This window comes from Mirounga leonina, unplaced genomic scaffold, assembly GCF_011800145.1.
Source record: "Mirounga leonina isolate KUSES-001 unplaced genomic scaffold, KU_Mleo_1.0 Mir_454, whole genome shotgun sequence".
Lineage (NCBI taxonomy): Eukaryota > Metazoa > Chordata > Mammalia > Carnivora > Phocidae > Mirounga > Mirounga leonina.
In genome coordinates, this window is record NW_023270763.1 from 4,326,524 (window position 1) to 4,341,395 (window position 14,872).

A 14,872-nucleotide genomic window follows, 5' to 3' on the forward strand; every position below is an offset into this window, starting at 1 on the left:
CCCGCCCCGCGCGGACCCGCGCCCGCTGGGTGCCGGCCCGGCCGGACGGCGTGTAACCCCGCAGGTCCCGGGACCCTCGCCCGCCGGAGGCCGAAGCCTGGGAACCACGGCGAGCGGTGACCTGGGCTCGGACAGGAAGCGAGAGCAGCGCGGCGGCACTGCGCGTGCGCGAACACGCACACAGGCCGAGCTGCACATGCGCAGGACAGGGGCGGCGGTGCGCCTGCCGGAGCCCACCCGGGGAGCCCGACAAATACCCCGACCTCTGTTTCCCGTGAGTCCAAGCGCCCACATGTTAGGGGACGTCTCGAAAGTCTCCACCCCATCTGGTGGTTAAGAGGCGCTGTGCTGAGGATCAACCGCCTGGACCTAGGGCCCAATTTCCCATTTGTCTTCGCTCCTGTTAGGGATCAAGGAAAGGTGTCACCTCGAGTAGAGGGCTGTGTTTGCGTCCTGGATCCCTGGTCCTTTGCTTGCCCTGAGATCTATCGGGTTGGCACTGAGATTCCCCATGAGCAGGAGAGGACAAGCAAAGGGTGTATCGTGTGCACGTCACTGAAATATTAGAAGTTTCACTAAAACACTGGGATACAATTAATGCCCAGCCATGACATTAGATATTGTCATCCATGGGCACATGGTTTCTCCAAGGAAGGGGAGGGAAATAGAAAATGTAGCTTGTCCAGATTACACAACGAATGCTTAAATACTGTAGAACAATCAGAAATCACATACAAGGGGCGCCTGGGTGGCTCAGTTGGTTAAGCGACTGCCTTCGGCTCAGGTCATGATCCTGGAGTCCCGGGATCGAGTCCCGCATCGGGCTCCCTGCTCAGCGGGGAGTCTGCTTCTCCCTCTGACCCTCCCCCCTCTCATGCTATCTCATTCTCTCTCTCAAATAAATAAATAAAATCTTAAAAAAAAAAAAAAAGAAATCACATACAAACCCAAAATAGAAACAAAAATACCACCAAACCCAGCTACCTGAGATCTTGCCATCAAAGAGAATTATGTGTGTGTTAGGTTAAAATGTCATTTTTCAAAGACAGGACCATAAGGACGATGATTTATCAGTATTTGTGTGTGTGTGAGATTACATAATCCTGTTCTTGGCCAATTGCTTCTTAACCACTGGCAGGTGGTGGGGATTAAAAGTAAAATCTCCTGCCATCCAAGAAATCCTCTCCATGAATATAGAAATAAGGACAACTGTTCTGTTGTTGTTTTTTTTAAAAAAGATTTATCTTAGAGAGAGAAACAGAGAGAGCAGGGGGAAGGGCAGAGGGAGAGGGAGAGAGTGAATCCCAAGCTGACTCCCCACTGAGCGTGGAGCCCCATGCAGGGCTCGATCCCACAAGACTGAGATCAGGACCTGAGCTGAAAACAAGAGTTCACCGCTTAACTGACTGTGCCACCCAGGTGCCCCTGTTCTCTTGTTAAATAACCATTGAACCAGACTGTGTTGCACATCACAGGCAAACCTGTGGAGAAACATGAACAAGATTGCAAGGAGAAAAATGAACCTTGTCTTTTCATGCAACTCAGCAGATACAATCCATTACATAGACGTTCTCAGGCTAAAGAGCACACCTGTTTCACGTTAACAGGACTTGCCAGCACCATTTGCTATATGTTTTTTCATAGTTCATCCTCACCTGGTAATCTGGGTGCCCATCCGTGCTAGTTGTTTCTGTCCAAAGGAAAAAGAAAACTTCTTAACCTCTCTCTGACAAGCAGGTAGTTACAGCTCAGAGCTAGGTGCCTAGACCCCATCCTTAACTCACCTGCTGACAGAGAGACACTACCTTCCTTGAGGTTTACATTTCAAAGAGATGGTTCCCAGGCCCTTACGAACAACCTTCCCCGGTTGTAATGCTGGCAAGACAGTTACTTAGCTTCTAAAGAGATTTAGATACATATGAAATCAACAGAGGAAGTTCTCTCCAGGTAACACTCTTTTCAAAGGTAATAGTAAGTACTGATTTATGCAAATGAATGGGCACATAACCCGTTCCTGATTTCCCTAGCTGAGCGGCTACGTCAACTAATCCTGCACAAAAGATGTGCTTCTCTGGAAGCTGTGAAGTCTTGCCCAGCTCTTTCTGCTAGTAAGTGTGGCCCGTGCCCAAATTCTCACCGATGGAATTCTCACCGATGGAATGCTGGAATTCGAGCGAGGTGACCATACCTCCCCTGGGTCTGAGCCTGGAAGACCTCCAGGCACGTTTCTTCTGTGTTCTTTTCCATTTCAGCAGGTAAAGGATGGAAGCTGTGCTGAGTACCTTGGTGAAGACAGGCAGAGCCCCTCTCCGCTGGGTCCTGGCCTCCAGCCCTTGCCTCCCCCACCGGCACTGACCCGCTCAGCTGAAGACTGGGACGCCCTCCTGCCTCTCTCTCCATTCTGGCTGTGAATTCTGGCTATTGTACCCCTTTGCCCCATAACACCCAACTCTGTCCCTGCATCTCAGAGAAACACTGCCCCCCCCCCCCCGGACCCCTGCCCCATACCTTGGCCTGGATAACTCTCTGAGACACTCTTGGAACTCACCCTTCTCTCCAAATGGTTAAAACCTGTCATTTCATATTCATATATTTCCCCCTTCTAGAAACTTCTTTAAGTGGGGAGGGCAAATCTGAACCCTGTGATTCTGTCTGGGCCAGAAGCAGCAGATCTACACCTTTTAATGTGGCTTCATTAAGATCTCTACATTTATTAGTGTTTAAAATATAAAGCTTTCTCTTTTTGTATTTGTATCAAATACAAATATTTTCCCCAATTTGTCACTGATCTTTTTAACTTAATGTTTTACCTTTATTTTCTGCCTATGGACATTATTTTTTTGTGTTCAGATTGTTCACTTTCTGTTCATACTTGTCGTCTGTTTTGACACTGTACTTGAAGCCTTTCCCGTCTTTAATTTTCTAAGCTACCTGCATTTGCTCCTATTTATTTTTTCTCTTTAATGCATCGATTTTATTAAGATAACTGGCACCCATCTTCAAGATTTGTAAATCATTCTTCTCTTAAAGTCTTTCAACCATTTCTTCCCAAAACTAGCACATTCACCGTGACCAGGAAATGCCAGAGGCTAAGAAAGCCCAAGTTTCTAATCTGTATGAAAAGAACTGGTTCTTCTTCGAAGCCTCCTCACACGTCTTGCTTTAATGGAAGGGGCAGCAGAAGTGTCAGGAAAGTGACCGTCAGATCTAAATTCCCTCTTATTCAAAACACTGGTTGGATGGGATTACGGGAAGCTGTAACAAAGTAAGACAACCCAGGCGGCTTTAACAACAGAGATGCACTGTCTCGCAGTTCCCGAGGCTGGGAGTCGGAGATCCAGGTGTGGGCCGGGCTGGTTCCCTCTGAGCGCTGTGGGGGAGGCTCTGTCCCATCCTCTCTCCTTGGCTTGTGGATGACAGTCTTCTCTCCATGTGTCATCACACTCTCTTCCCTCTACCTGGGTGTCTCTGTGTCCAAATCCCCCCCCTTTTTTTGGTAAAGAATGATGTATTTATTTTAGAGAGAGAGAGAGAGAGCGCACATGAGCAAGGGGAGGGGCAGAGGGGGAGGGAGAGAGAGAAGCAGACTCCCCGCTGAGTGCGGAGCCCAACTCGGGACTCGATCAAATGACCCTGAGATTACCACCTGGACTGAAATCAAGAGCCGGATGCTCAACGAACTGCGCCCCCCAGGCACCCCCCAATTTTCCCTTTATATAAGGACACCACCCATCTTGGATGAGGGCCCACCCTAAGGGCCTGATTTTACCTTGATTTCCTCTGTAAAGACCCCACCACCAAATAAAATCACATTCTGAGGCACCAGGGCTTAGGACTTCAATATATGAATGGGGGGGTGGGAGTGGTAGGGGGCACTCAATTCAACCCATAGCATTTGTGTACCTGGTCATGTCCAATTTGCTTTCTCAATGCCTTGGTTATGTTAACATGGGCAGAGCCCTTACAGATCATCTTATCTAAATATTTTATGTATTTTTATTTTTTTATTTTTCTAAATATTTTATTTTATAGGTGAAGAGATGGGTGCTCAGAAGGCGGGAGGATTTGCCCGAGGGCACATACTGGTTTGTAACAAAAACACTACTTTCCCATTCTCCTCCCCCCACCCCGCCATCTTTTATTTTTTTTTATTTTTATTTTTTAAAGATTTTATTTATTTGACAGAGAGAGACATAGAGAGAGAGGGAACACAAGCAGGGGGAGCGGGAGAGGGAGAAGCAGGCTTCCCGCCGAGCAGGGAGTCCGATGCGGGGCTTGATCCCAGGACCCTGGGATCATGACCTGAGCCAAAGGCAGATGCTTAACGACTGAGCCACCCAGGTGCCCCCCCGCCATCTTTTTTTTTTTTTTTAAAGATTTTATTTATCTATTTGAGAGAGAGAGAATGAGAGAGAGCACATGAGAGGGGGGAGGGCCAGAGGGAGAAGCAGACTCCCCGCCCAGCAGGGAGCCTGATGCGGGACTCGATCCCGGGACTCCAGGATCATGACCTGAGCCGAAGGCAGTCGCTTGACGAACTGAGCCACCCAGGCGCCCTCGCCATCTTTTATACAGGCATATTGTAACTACTGGTTTATGTCCTCCAGATTGTCTATCATCAGGAGTCTGGGCAGATGGAGAAGGGGACACAGTGAATAGGATATAGGACTTGAATCAGAGCAGCCGAGGTGAATCCTGGGGTCTTCAGTCTTTTGGGCTTCACATCCCTTGTTTCTAAAAAACGAATCCCAGAACCTGCTTTCTCCACTCAGCAGAGAAAATGAGACAATCCTCCTGAAAATGTCTTATAAAGGATGAATCTTTATTTCAGAAGAAGATTTGCAAACATACATGGGCATATTGGCATGTAGACAATATTTTATAACACTGAAAAGGGGCAATTGTAACAGACTACAAAACTCACCTGATTTTAGGACCCGCCAAGAGTATGTCAGCCATGGTGGAGGGGAGTATAAAAGTCAAAGACCAAGACTGGCCTATAATGCTTAGCTTCAGACACCAGCTCTTAGAGATCAGTATCCAGAACCTCTTCCCATCTGCCCATCGCAGAATTCTCTTCTGTGGGTTAGTGCTCCCTGTCGCCTTCCTAGGGTGTCTCTAGGTCTTATGGGTCACAGAAGGGAATACAGAGACCATTCTTCACTAGGGAATGACAGGCCAGGGTGAGCAGCCCCTGGTGAGCCGTGACTTCCAAGTGGAGAGGGCAGTTTTTACATTGGTGCAGACATATACACTTGGGACACGTATCCAAATCAGTGCCGAGGCTGCTGCATGGGTTGTCCCCGGCAAGCTGGCCAGAGGATTGGAGCTGGTTCTGAAGGTCCACTCGAGGCTTGGTCATAGTCTACTTCATCCAATAGTGGCTTTGCTTTCTTTCTTTCTTTCTTTCTTTTTAAAGATTTTATTTATTTATTTGAGAAAGAGAGAATGAGAGAGAGAAAGCACATGAGAGGGGGGAGGGTCAGAGGGAGCAGCAGACTCCCCGCCGAGCAGGGAGCCCGATGCGGGACTCGATCCCGGGACTCCAGGATCATGACCTGAGCCGAAGGCAGTGGCTTAACCAACTGAGCCACCCAGGCACCCCGTGGCTTTGCTTTCTTTAGGACCCCATTGCCCTACCCGGGTGGCATGTCCCACAGAGAGATTTCCAAATCTGAATGTGCATCCATAAGAAAGTTAAATTGGCCCCCACCTCAGCTCTGTTGATCTAGAACCACTGAGGCTGGATCCAGGTATCTGGATTTCAATTACTTTCTCCATGTGATCCCCATTTTGCATTTGCAAAGCACTTCTGTTTTCACGCTACTGATATTTGTACAATGTAGCTACAGCCACTGGAAGAAACAGAGGAGAGGTGGTAGTTTGCTTTTCTCCATCTGAGCTGTTTAGTCCATTTTTGGGCAATGTACCAAGGTATCTTGAGATGGGCCCTGCCTAACTGCAGTGCGTCTGGACAAGGTGGCAGGGGAGAAAGGATGATGCAAACCATCTTGAAGAGCCCCCCTCTTCAAAGTAATCCACACTTTCACAGCAAAGATGAGAATTTTTTTTTTTTAAGATTTTATTTATTCATTTGAGACACAGAGATACAGAGAGAGAGAGAGAGCATGAGCAGGGGGAGAGACAGAGGGAGGAGAAGCAGGCTCCCCGCTGAGCCAGGAGCCCGATGCGGGGCTCGATCCCAGGACCCCGGGATCATGACCTGAGCCGAAGGCAGACGTTTAACCATCTGAGCCACCCAGGCGCCCCCAAAGACGAGAATTTTAATGGGGACAGAATATCCACCTTCTCGTATCGGGAAGCCTCCCTGGGAGGAAGAGTGGACTTCTGTTTTGTTATGGGAGGACCCGACCAGCTATGGGGGCTGAAAGCATCAGGACTGGAATCTGAATGCAAATTGGCTTCCTAGAGATTGAACTTCTCCAGCCACGAGTCACATGTCCTTCACACGGCAGTGCCTTTTCCATCAGTGGGGACCCCCAGGAGCGCCTGGGCCCAAGGACGCTGTGCAGGAACCTCAAGGCCGTCTGCATGCTCTCTGAGACCTCGTCCAAGTGTGAAAGTTGGTGATTGCAAACAAAGGCAACAGTCAGTCCCTGCACCTTGGATCAACTACTTTTTAAAAATTTCAGCTTTATTGAGACATAACTGACATAAAACGGTAAGATGTTTAAAGCGTACATCATGGCGATTTGATATGTGTAGCCACAGTGAAGGAATTCTAACCATCTAGCTAATTAACACATCCATGACCTCATATACTGACCTTTTTTGGGGGCGAGAACATTTCAGTTCTACTCTTGGCAAATTTCAATGATACAATACAGTGTTATCAGCTGCAGTTACCGTGTTTGATAGGAGATCTTCAGACCTCATTCATCTTATCCCTGAAAAGTTTTCCCCTTTTTACCAGCCTCTCCCTAGTTCCTCCACCTTCCCAGCCCCTGGCAACCTCTTCTTTACCTTCTGTTTCTATGAGTTTGACTTTTTTTTTGCTGTTTTTTAAGATTTCACATATAAATGGTACCACACAGTATTTGTCTTTCTCAGTCTGGCTTATTTCACCCAGCATAAAGCCCTCAAGGTCCATCCATGTCACAAATGGCAGGATTTCCTTCTTTCTCACCTATATATGAGATATATATCTACAGATCTCTATATATGTACCTCACATCTTCTTTATCCATGCATCTGTTGATGGACACTTGGGTTGTTTTCATATCTTGGCTATTGTGAGTAATGCTGCAATGAACACAGGAGGGCAGATATCTCTTTAATATCCTGTTTTCATTTCCTTTAGATATATACCCAGCTGTGGAATTGCTGGATCATATGGTAGTTCTGTTCTGTTGTGTTCTTTTTTTTTTAATCTTTTGAGAAACATCCATATTGTTTTCTGGGTGAACTGATTTGACTTTATTGATGCTTGGATTGGGCTACTTAGAAACACGTAAGTGATCAAAATACAAAATAAAACTTTAGGCACATCCCGAATAACAGATGTTCTTCTCATCAAAGTTCAAACAATGGATCGAAAGCAGGGCTTAGCCAAAATGTGGACACAACCCACATATCCATCAACAGATGGATGGATAAACTAAAAATGGTACGTATGTATCTATATATTATATTGTTATTATATTATTATGAGAGGAACATGCAAAAATACACACACACACACACACACACACAATGGATATTATTCATCCTTAAAAGGGAAGGAATTCTGACACACACTATAACATGGATGAACCTTGAAGACATTTTGTTGAATGAAATAAATCAGAAACATATGGACAAGTACTGCATGATTCCACTGATAGGAGGTACCTGGAATAGCTAAATCCATAGAGACAGAAAATAGAACGGTGGTTGACAGGGGCTGGGGAAGTGGAGAACAGGGAGTTATTCTTCAATGGGTGCAGAGTTTCAGTTTCAGGGAGGATGAAAAGGTTCTGGAGAAGGATGGTGCTGATGGTGGTACAACAACCCAAATGTGCTTAATGCCACCGAATTATACCCTTAAAAATGGTTAAAATGGTAAATTTTATGTTATGATATTTTAACACAAAAAGAAAGAAAGAGTGAACAAGAGTCAGATGCCCAGGTGAAAAGCAGAGGTAGGAGGTAGGAGGTTTGGAAGTCAGCTAGCTATATTGTTACGGCATCTGTGGTCCCACATGCTTCCTACCTTCTCAAAAAAACGGATTCCGCCTTGAATTGGAGATTTTTCCATTTCGCCTTTTTGTGTATGTGACATTTTACTTGTAGGATACACAAGTGGTAAAATTTCTGGGTCAAGAGTGTTACACACTCACAAAGTTTATATGCAGACTAGAGCTGATTAATTGCAATCAAGAGGCAGGTTTTGGGTGATCTGGGGACTTCTGAAATTGTAGACACTGTCTGAAGTGTGTGGGAGCACATGTACAGTTTTCTGTGAGTTTAGGTTCCCAAAACGTCTCTCGGGCTCAGAGATGCCTGAGAGTAGAGCATGAGTGCTCCCCTAGCACACAATCCCAACACAGCGTCAGTAAAACATCAAATGGAAGAACTCTGCCAAATCAAGCAATTTAAACTAACTTTTAAACCCAACAAGTCCATGTACTGGGACCTTCTTTATATACTTATTTCGCTCTTGTAAGGCCTTACCTTTCTGCTCATCCCAAATTTCCTTGTCTCTTTCCTCCCTCTCCTGCCAGACTGTGCCCTGAAATAGGAATAGAAGGATGGAGAGAGCCGGGCATCTGCTGGAGAGGAGTAGAGTGATCCAGACCCCTCGAGGACGGTTTTGGAGGATGGTCCAAGGCTGAGTTGGTGGCAGGAGACAGCCTTTACCCTGAGCTCCAGAAGCGGACATGGTCTGGCAGTTATGGGTGTTTGCCTTCAAACTGGTTGCCAGGCTAGAATGACCCGTGACATCAGAGGCTTCTGACCTTCCTGATTGGAAGGACCAGACTTCGTGGTGCTTGGCAGTGAAGGTGGATAACAGCATCTTCACAGAGCTTTTCTCCACTCCTGGATTTGCCCCAGCCTGGAGAAGGGATAACGGGCTTGTGTTCAGCCAGAATCCAGAAGAGAAGTTTGAGCAGAACAGGGTCTAAGTTTTCTGGAAGAACAGAAAGAGCTTGGGAGAAATCATGGCCAGTTGTCAACCATGTTACCAGTCTGAGGACCAGAGCCCCCAGCCTAGCTCCTCAGGGTACCCCTTGGAGGCGGTGGTGGATGAAGAAAGCCCGGGGCCATCAGGTGAGGAAGAGGAGGGGGAAGGGACTTGAGAGGCTTGACTAGTAAGGAGGAATGTGTACAGAAGTCAGGAAGAAGTGTCTGAGTAGGGTGTGTGTGTGACAGGAGAGATTGAGAAAGCCAGGGATTGGAGAAGGAGAGTACAGGAGCTGGGGACAAGACTATCCCCATGGAAGGAAAACCCAGGAAGCAAGGAAGGAGGGTTAGGAGATGAGATCCAAAGATGAGATAAAGGAAGAGAGGAAATTATCCCATTATTCCCATGGGAGAAGTTATCTACAATGAAGAAGTTTTGAGGATGGGGGTGGTGAAACAGTGGCAAAGATGAATGGGGTCAGATGCCTATCAACAAAGGCGAAAGATGGAAAGATGGTTTGGGAGATGCCAATCATCAATGAGGCTGGAGAGAATGAAGGGGAGGTTTGGGTTTTTTGGGGGGAGGAGGGGTGGCTGAATTCCAAAGAAGCTTTATACCATAGCCTGGTTTCTTCACTCAGCCCCCTGGGTAGATCCCTGCCCCCTGCCTCAGTCCCCCGGAAGGAAGAGGAGAAGGGACGAGTCAAATGAGGAGACAGCCTCCGGGGCTGAGGACATCTGGGTCGCGGAGACACTGTGTGGACTCAAGATGAAGTTGAAGAGACAGCGGGTCTCTTCAGTGCTCCCTGAGCACCACGAGGTCTTCAACAGGCTGCTAGGTAGGAAGAGCACCCTCCAACCCTGTTCTTTTTTCTCTTAAAACACAAAAAAACTTCCAATGTTTATGCTTTTCCAGTGGAAAAGAATTCTCTGCAGGTTGGTGAGGTCTCCATCCTTGGAGGGCTCCATACTGATCCCTCATCGGGGACACTTAAAAATGACAGAGGATTAGGCTAGACTTGGAGAAAGGTGTGTACTTGCGATAAGAAAGCTTAGTTTTAGTTGCACTCCTGAGACGTCTTAGCTTTTACTGGCTTTTTGAATCTAAATGCCTTTGGCTGTGTGTGTGTGGGGGGGGGGGGGATGACAGGCCCTCTTTGTACCCTGATGTCACTGTGGGATAAGAAAATGACAGTGAACAACTTTATGGTCTCTGCAGTGGCACATCCATGCATGATGAGACAGCATCACTGTTTACATCTAATCCTGCAGGGGCGCGGCTGACACCTACCTCTCTCTCAGCCACCGCACAAGGGGAGCCGCCAACTTTTCTTGGCCAGTGAATGGTTTTCACTCCCCTCTGCCCATCAGCCTCACACTTGGCCTCATCCTGAAACTTCCCCAGGGGAGGCATCGTGCTCCTCTTTGCTCTGGAATGCTCCCACAGTAACCCCATTCCACTTGCCAACTTGACACATGCTCTCTTTTCACAGAGGATCCTGTCATTAAAAGATTTCTGGCCTGGGACAAGAATCTGAGAGTATCCGACAAGGTACCGTTGTTCTCCACTAAGATGTATTCTTGCTCCAACACCTGTCCTGGGGCAGGGGGATGCCTCCTAAACCCTGTCGCCAACCTCATGCCTGCCAACACTTCCCCTCGGGGACCTCGTGGTTTCTTGCAGATCCTCTGGGACCTGAGTCCCAGGTGTGCCCCTCTGGCTGTTGCCACCTTGAGGACCTTCTCCTTTCAGCTCTTGGTCGGGGTTGGGGGGCTCCCCTTGGCTCCAGCTTATCAAGGACCCTCCAGAAGCCGGCTGTCCTAAAGACAAGCCCTCAAACCAGTACAACTTGCTATCCTGGGGGTGGGGGGACAGCGGGCACCAAAAACTCTTTCCCTTGACTTCTTCGGTTTGCAACCAACCTTCTGCCACCGAGTAAGCAAGTTCACCCAGCACGTCCAAGCAGCAGCACCTGCTCCAGCCTCCCGTGCCCTTACCCCACTGGTCTTCCTCTCCCAGCATGTGACCTCTCTCTGACGCCTCTTCTCCTCTTTCCGCCAGTATCTCCTGTCTATGGTCATAGCATACTTTAGCCGTGCTGGTCTATTCTCCTGGCAGCACCAGCGAATTCATTTCTTCATAGCACTGTGAGTATTTTGCTTCATCCATCAGCAGTTTCCAATACCCTGGGAGGACAGAGGGGAGAAGTGGGACTCTGACCTTTCATCTACTTTTTTTTTTCCAACCTGTCTGTAACTCTTTTTAAACCTTTTTTTAAAATTTTTTAATATTTATTTATTTTTTAAAAAGATTTTATTTATTTATTTGACAGAGACACAGCGAGAGAAGGGACACAAGGAGGGGGAGTGGGAGAGGGAGAAGCAGGCCTCCCATGGAGCAGGGAGCCCGATTCAGGGTTCGATCCCAGGACCCTGGGATCATGACCTGAGCCGAAGGCAGACGCTTAACCGTCTGAGCCACCCAGGCGTCCCTTAAACCTGTTTTTTAAAAAATTGTTTACCCTGTGTATAAAAACAATAGGATTATAGTATTGTGGTTTTTTTTTTTAATATACTGTTCTTTGTAAACACAAACAACCCTAACATCAGCTAAGAGGCTGACCAAAGAAAACATAAAACCCTCCCAAGAAGAGGGAAGGAAATAACGGACACCGCCCTGCCCCAAGCAAATAGGCTCGACAAGCAACCAGTTCTGGTCCTCTGCCTGTCTCCTTCCCATGGCCAGACCAAGCATGATTGTCTCCCTCCTCTGCATTCCCAGCACAAATGCCTCAATTCAGGCCCTCAAGACATAGCACAGATCTGTTGTGAATGCTTCCACTGGTGTTTCTGACAAGTCCGTCCCCCAGGCAGTGGGCACGAGGTGCCTGAAGTCTGTCCAAAGCTCCAGTCTCCTGTTTCACCCTCCGTAACAATCTCACCGGCTAGTGGCACTCTCATTCAAGGCCAGGGTTCCCAGCTTGGCTCCAACCCTCTCATCTCTGTCCAACTTGTCCACCCTCTTGGTATTTCATCCTTCCAAGCACCCTTCCCTCCATTCCTATACTGCTTTTTCTGTCTAGGTGATTTTGCACATATACCTGAAGAAAATGACCTGTCCTCAAGGTTGATTCCAACTCCCAAATCTTCAGATGCCCCCCTCCACCAACCTCCCTGACTTCTCTGCACCCTAGTAGTGCTTCCGTTAAAATCCTAGTCTCATGGATATTTTGGACTATAGTTATTTCTTATCCACCCACCTCTCCACCCCTCTGCCCCCTTCCCCAATCCCATTAGGCTGGATGCCTATTGAAGGCAGGTCTTGTCAAAATATGATCACGCTCTCAAGGACAATCAGCACAATTCCTTCCATTTTGCAAATTTAAGTTATGTTGGGTCTAGGAGGTAATCAGTATTGCCCTTGACCATGAGAAAAAGCATTCATTTATTCGTTCAACAAAAACGTATAAAGTGCACCTTATGTGCTAGAGACCATGAGGCGACTGGAAGAGAGATTCAAGAAGTGCGTGTTGAATTAATGCACCCACGTGAGCCCAGTCCTATATTAGTCATTTGGTAGGAAAGCCGTGATTACAGAAATAGAGCAGTCAGCTCCCGCCCACAGGAGCTCTACTTGTCCTGCTCCCTGGGGAGACAGGTGTGTGCACAGACAAGCTGAAGCGAAGGGGGCAGGTGTGGGGACGGAAAAACAGGGCAGGATATGCCCGCAGGCTTCCCGGTGAGTTCTATCTTCATCCTCAAGATGGGAGAAGTCTCCGCCCCGCTGTGCCTTCTTGATGACTGGCTGGCTCTCTGTGACCCAGGGTAATGAGCAGCCTGTGTCTTTTCTGGGAAGCTGAGCTCAGGTTGGGGGGGGGGTCATCCTTCCTGTCCTGCTCCTGACCAGCAACCTGATGTCTCTCTCCAGCTACCTGGCCAATGACATGGAAGAGGATAACCAGGCCCCCAAACAGGCCATCTTTTCATTCCTCTATGGGAAGAACCGCTCCCAGCGTCCCTTGTTCCACAAACTGCGACTCCAATTCATCCGATCCATGGGCTGGAAGGCCAGGGTGTCCCGGGAAGAGTGTGAAGAGGTGGGTGCGCTGGGGGGATTTGGGGTAGGGGGCCCAATGGGAGAGAGAGGGGAACATGGAGGGACATGGGATTTGGGACGAGAAAGAATTAGAGCCTGGACAGTGGGAGGGAGCTGGGGGGGGGGGGCGGGCATCTGGAGATTGTCTTCTCATGGGGCCGCTTGTCTTCCAGATCCAGGCTTTTGATCCAGAGCTGTGGGTATGGGGGCGAGATCGCACCCTTGTGCCCTAGAGCTCCAGGGACCAGGGAGGCCTGAGGTCATCGGCCTGAGGGAAGGTAGGTCTGTGTCCTCACAGGTCCAGGCACAAGGATTTCTTGTGTACTGAGGGACTCTGTGGAATCCAGTTCCTGGACCCACGCTCATATCCCCCGCCCCACACATCAGCTTTCCACACACCGGGAAACAGAGCGGCTATTCAGCCAGACGCTGACTCAGGTCCCAGCCACGAGCTGACAACCACACAGAGGGGAGACGTGTGGGGGCCAGACCTCAGGAAATCCAGTTCGTCACGGAGGCCTGGGCTTGGCTGAAATAATTCCATCGAAAGCAATTGGGCCCAAATGATAGCTTTGATGAAATGTTGATTTTCTCTGAAAAGTGACTAGGTTTCCAATTTTTTCCCTAGATTGTGTTTTGACTTTCTCTTTCATCCCTCGGAGATATTAACTATAGGGATTTATTTACAACAAAGTAAATGTCTAACAGTAGGATATTTGATGGGCCAGCCTACCTATCCAATAATAAAAGATAAATTATGACTATGTATTCATCCAGATTTGCTTGCAAGCACATTGCTTATGGCCAGACCACCTGTGCGTCCTTCACGTCCCCTGCCTGCTTCTGGACCAGTCTCCCATCTTGTTCCATTACACCTTTCCCCTCAGCTTTATGGTCAAGGAACTTTGTCAGAATGAGTGAAGCTTAAGAAATACTAGTTTCCGCATGGCTTATTGTGATCGACACATGGAGTTACAGATTTGGGCAGAGGATTAAGTAAAGATTTGGTTTAAATAGTGTGAACTAGGTCTCTCAGTCCATTCGGCTCCTACAACAAAGCACCACAGACTGCGTGGCTTATGAACAACAGACATTGATTTCTCACGGTTTAGAGGCTGGAAGTCGGAGAGCAGGGTGCCAGACCCTTTTCTGGGTTGCAGACTGGGTGGGTTCTGAGCTAGGTCACCGGGGTCTCTTTTATCAGAGCACTACTCCCATTCATGAGGGCCCCACCCCTGACCCAATCATCCGAAAGGCCCCATCTCCTAGCACCATCACCTTGTGGGTTAGGATCTCAATGTACGAATTTGAGGGGGGAGAAAACAAACATTCAGACTATGTAGCACTGACTAAGTTTAGGACTAGGTGTTACGGTTAAACATTAGGATCTAGGGTTAGATCTAGGATGTAGGGGGATTATCTGGTCTTACGGTTCGTGGTGCTGATGTGTTAGTGATGTTTGCCATATATGGTTATTAGTTCAGACTTTAAGTAGCACAAAAGGACCAAGGTGAGTGTCAAGTCTAAAGCAACATTCTCTCAAGTTTGTTTTACTCCCTGAGCAAAATCCCCCGGAGTCCTGGCTATCGAGCAGATAACTGGGCCTGACCTTAGGCACATTAAGAAATTTTTGGAGTCAGGGTCACCAAAGTC

The 14,872-nt window shown here is 47.9% G+C and overlaps 1 protein-coding gene across 1 annotated transcript; it reads left to right on the forward strand.

The window, feature by feature from the left end:
- Positions 1-8,879: 8,879 nt before the first annotated feature.
- LOC117999231 (speedy protein E4-like) lies at positions 8,880-13,452 on the forward strand. Its single transcript, XM_034988172.1, has 7 exons — positions 8,880-8,915; positions 9,138-9,270; positions 9,765-9,962; positions 10,617-10,675; positions 11,186-11,271; positions 13,052-13,220; positions 13,393-13,452. Exons 1-7 carry the CDS (start codon positions 8,880-8,882, stop codon positions 13,450-13,452), a joined length of 741 nt encoding a protein of 246 aa, XP_034844063.1.
- The last annotated feature ends 1,420 nt before the right edge of the window (positions 13,453-14,872 follow it).

Bases quoted from the DNA above. Each gene is read 5' to 3' on its own strand.
- LOC117999231 (XM_034988172.1), top strand. From the start codon at position 8,880: ATGGTCTGGCAGTTATGGGTGTTTGCCTTCAAACTG. The intron at 11,272-13,051 runs GTGAGTATTTTG...GTCTCTCTCCAG, and splicing joins ATTCATTTCTTCATAGCACT to CTACCTGGCCAATGACATGG. The intron at 13,221-13,392 runs GTGGGTGCGCTG...CTTGTCTTCCAG, and splicing joins CCCGGGAAGAGTGTGAAGAG to ATCCAGGCTTTTGATCCAGA.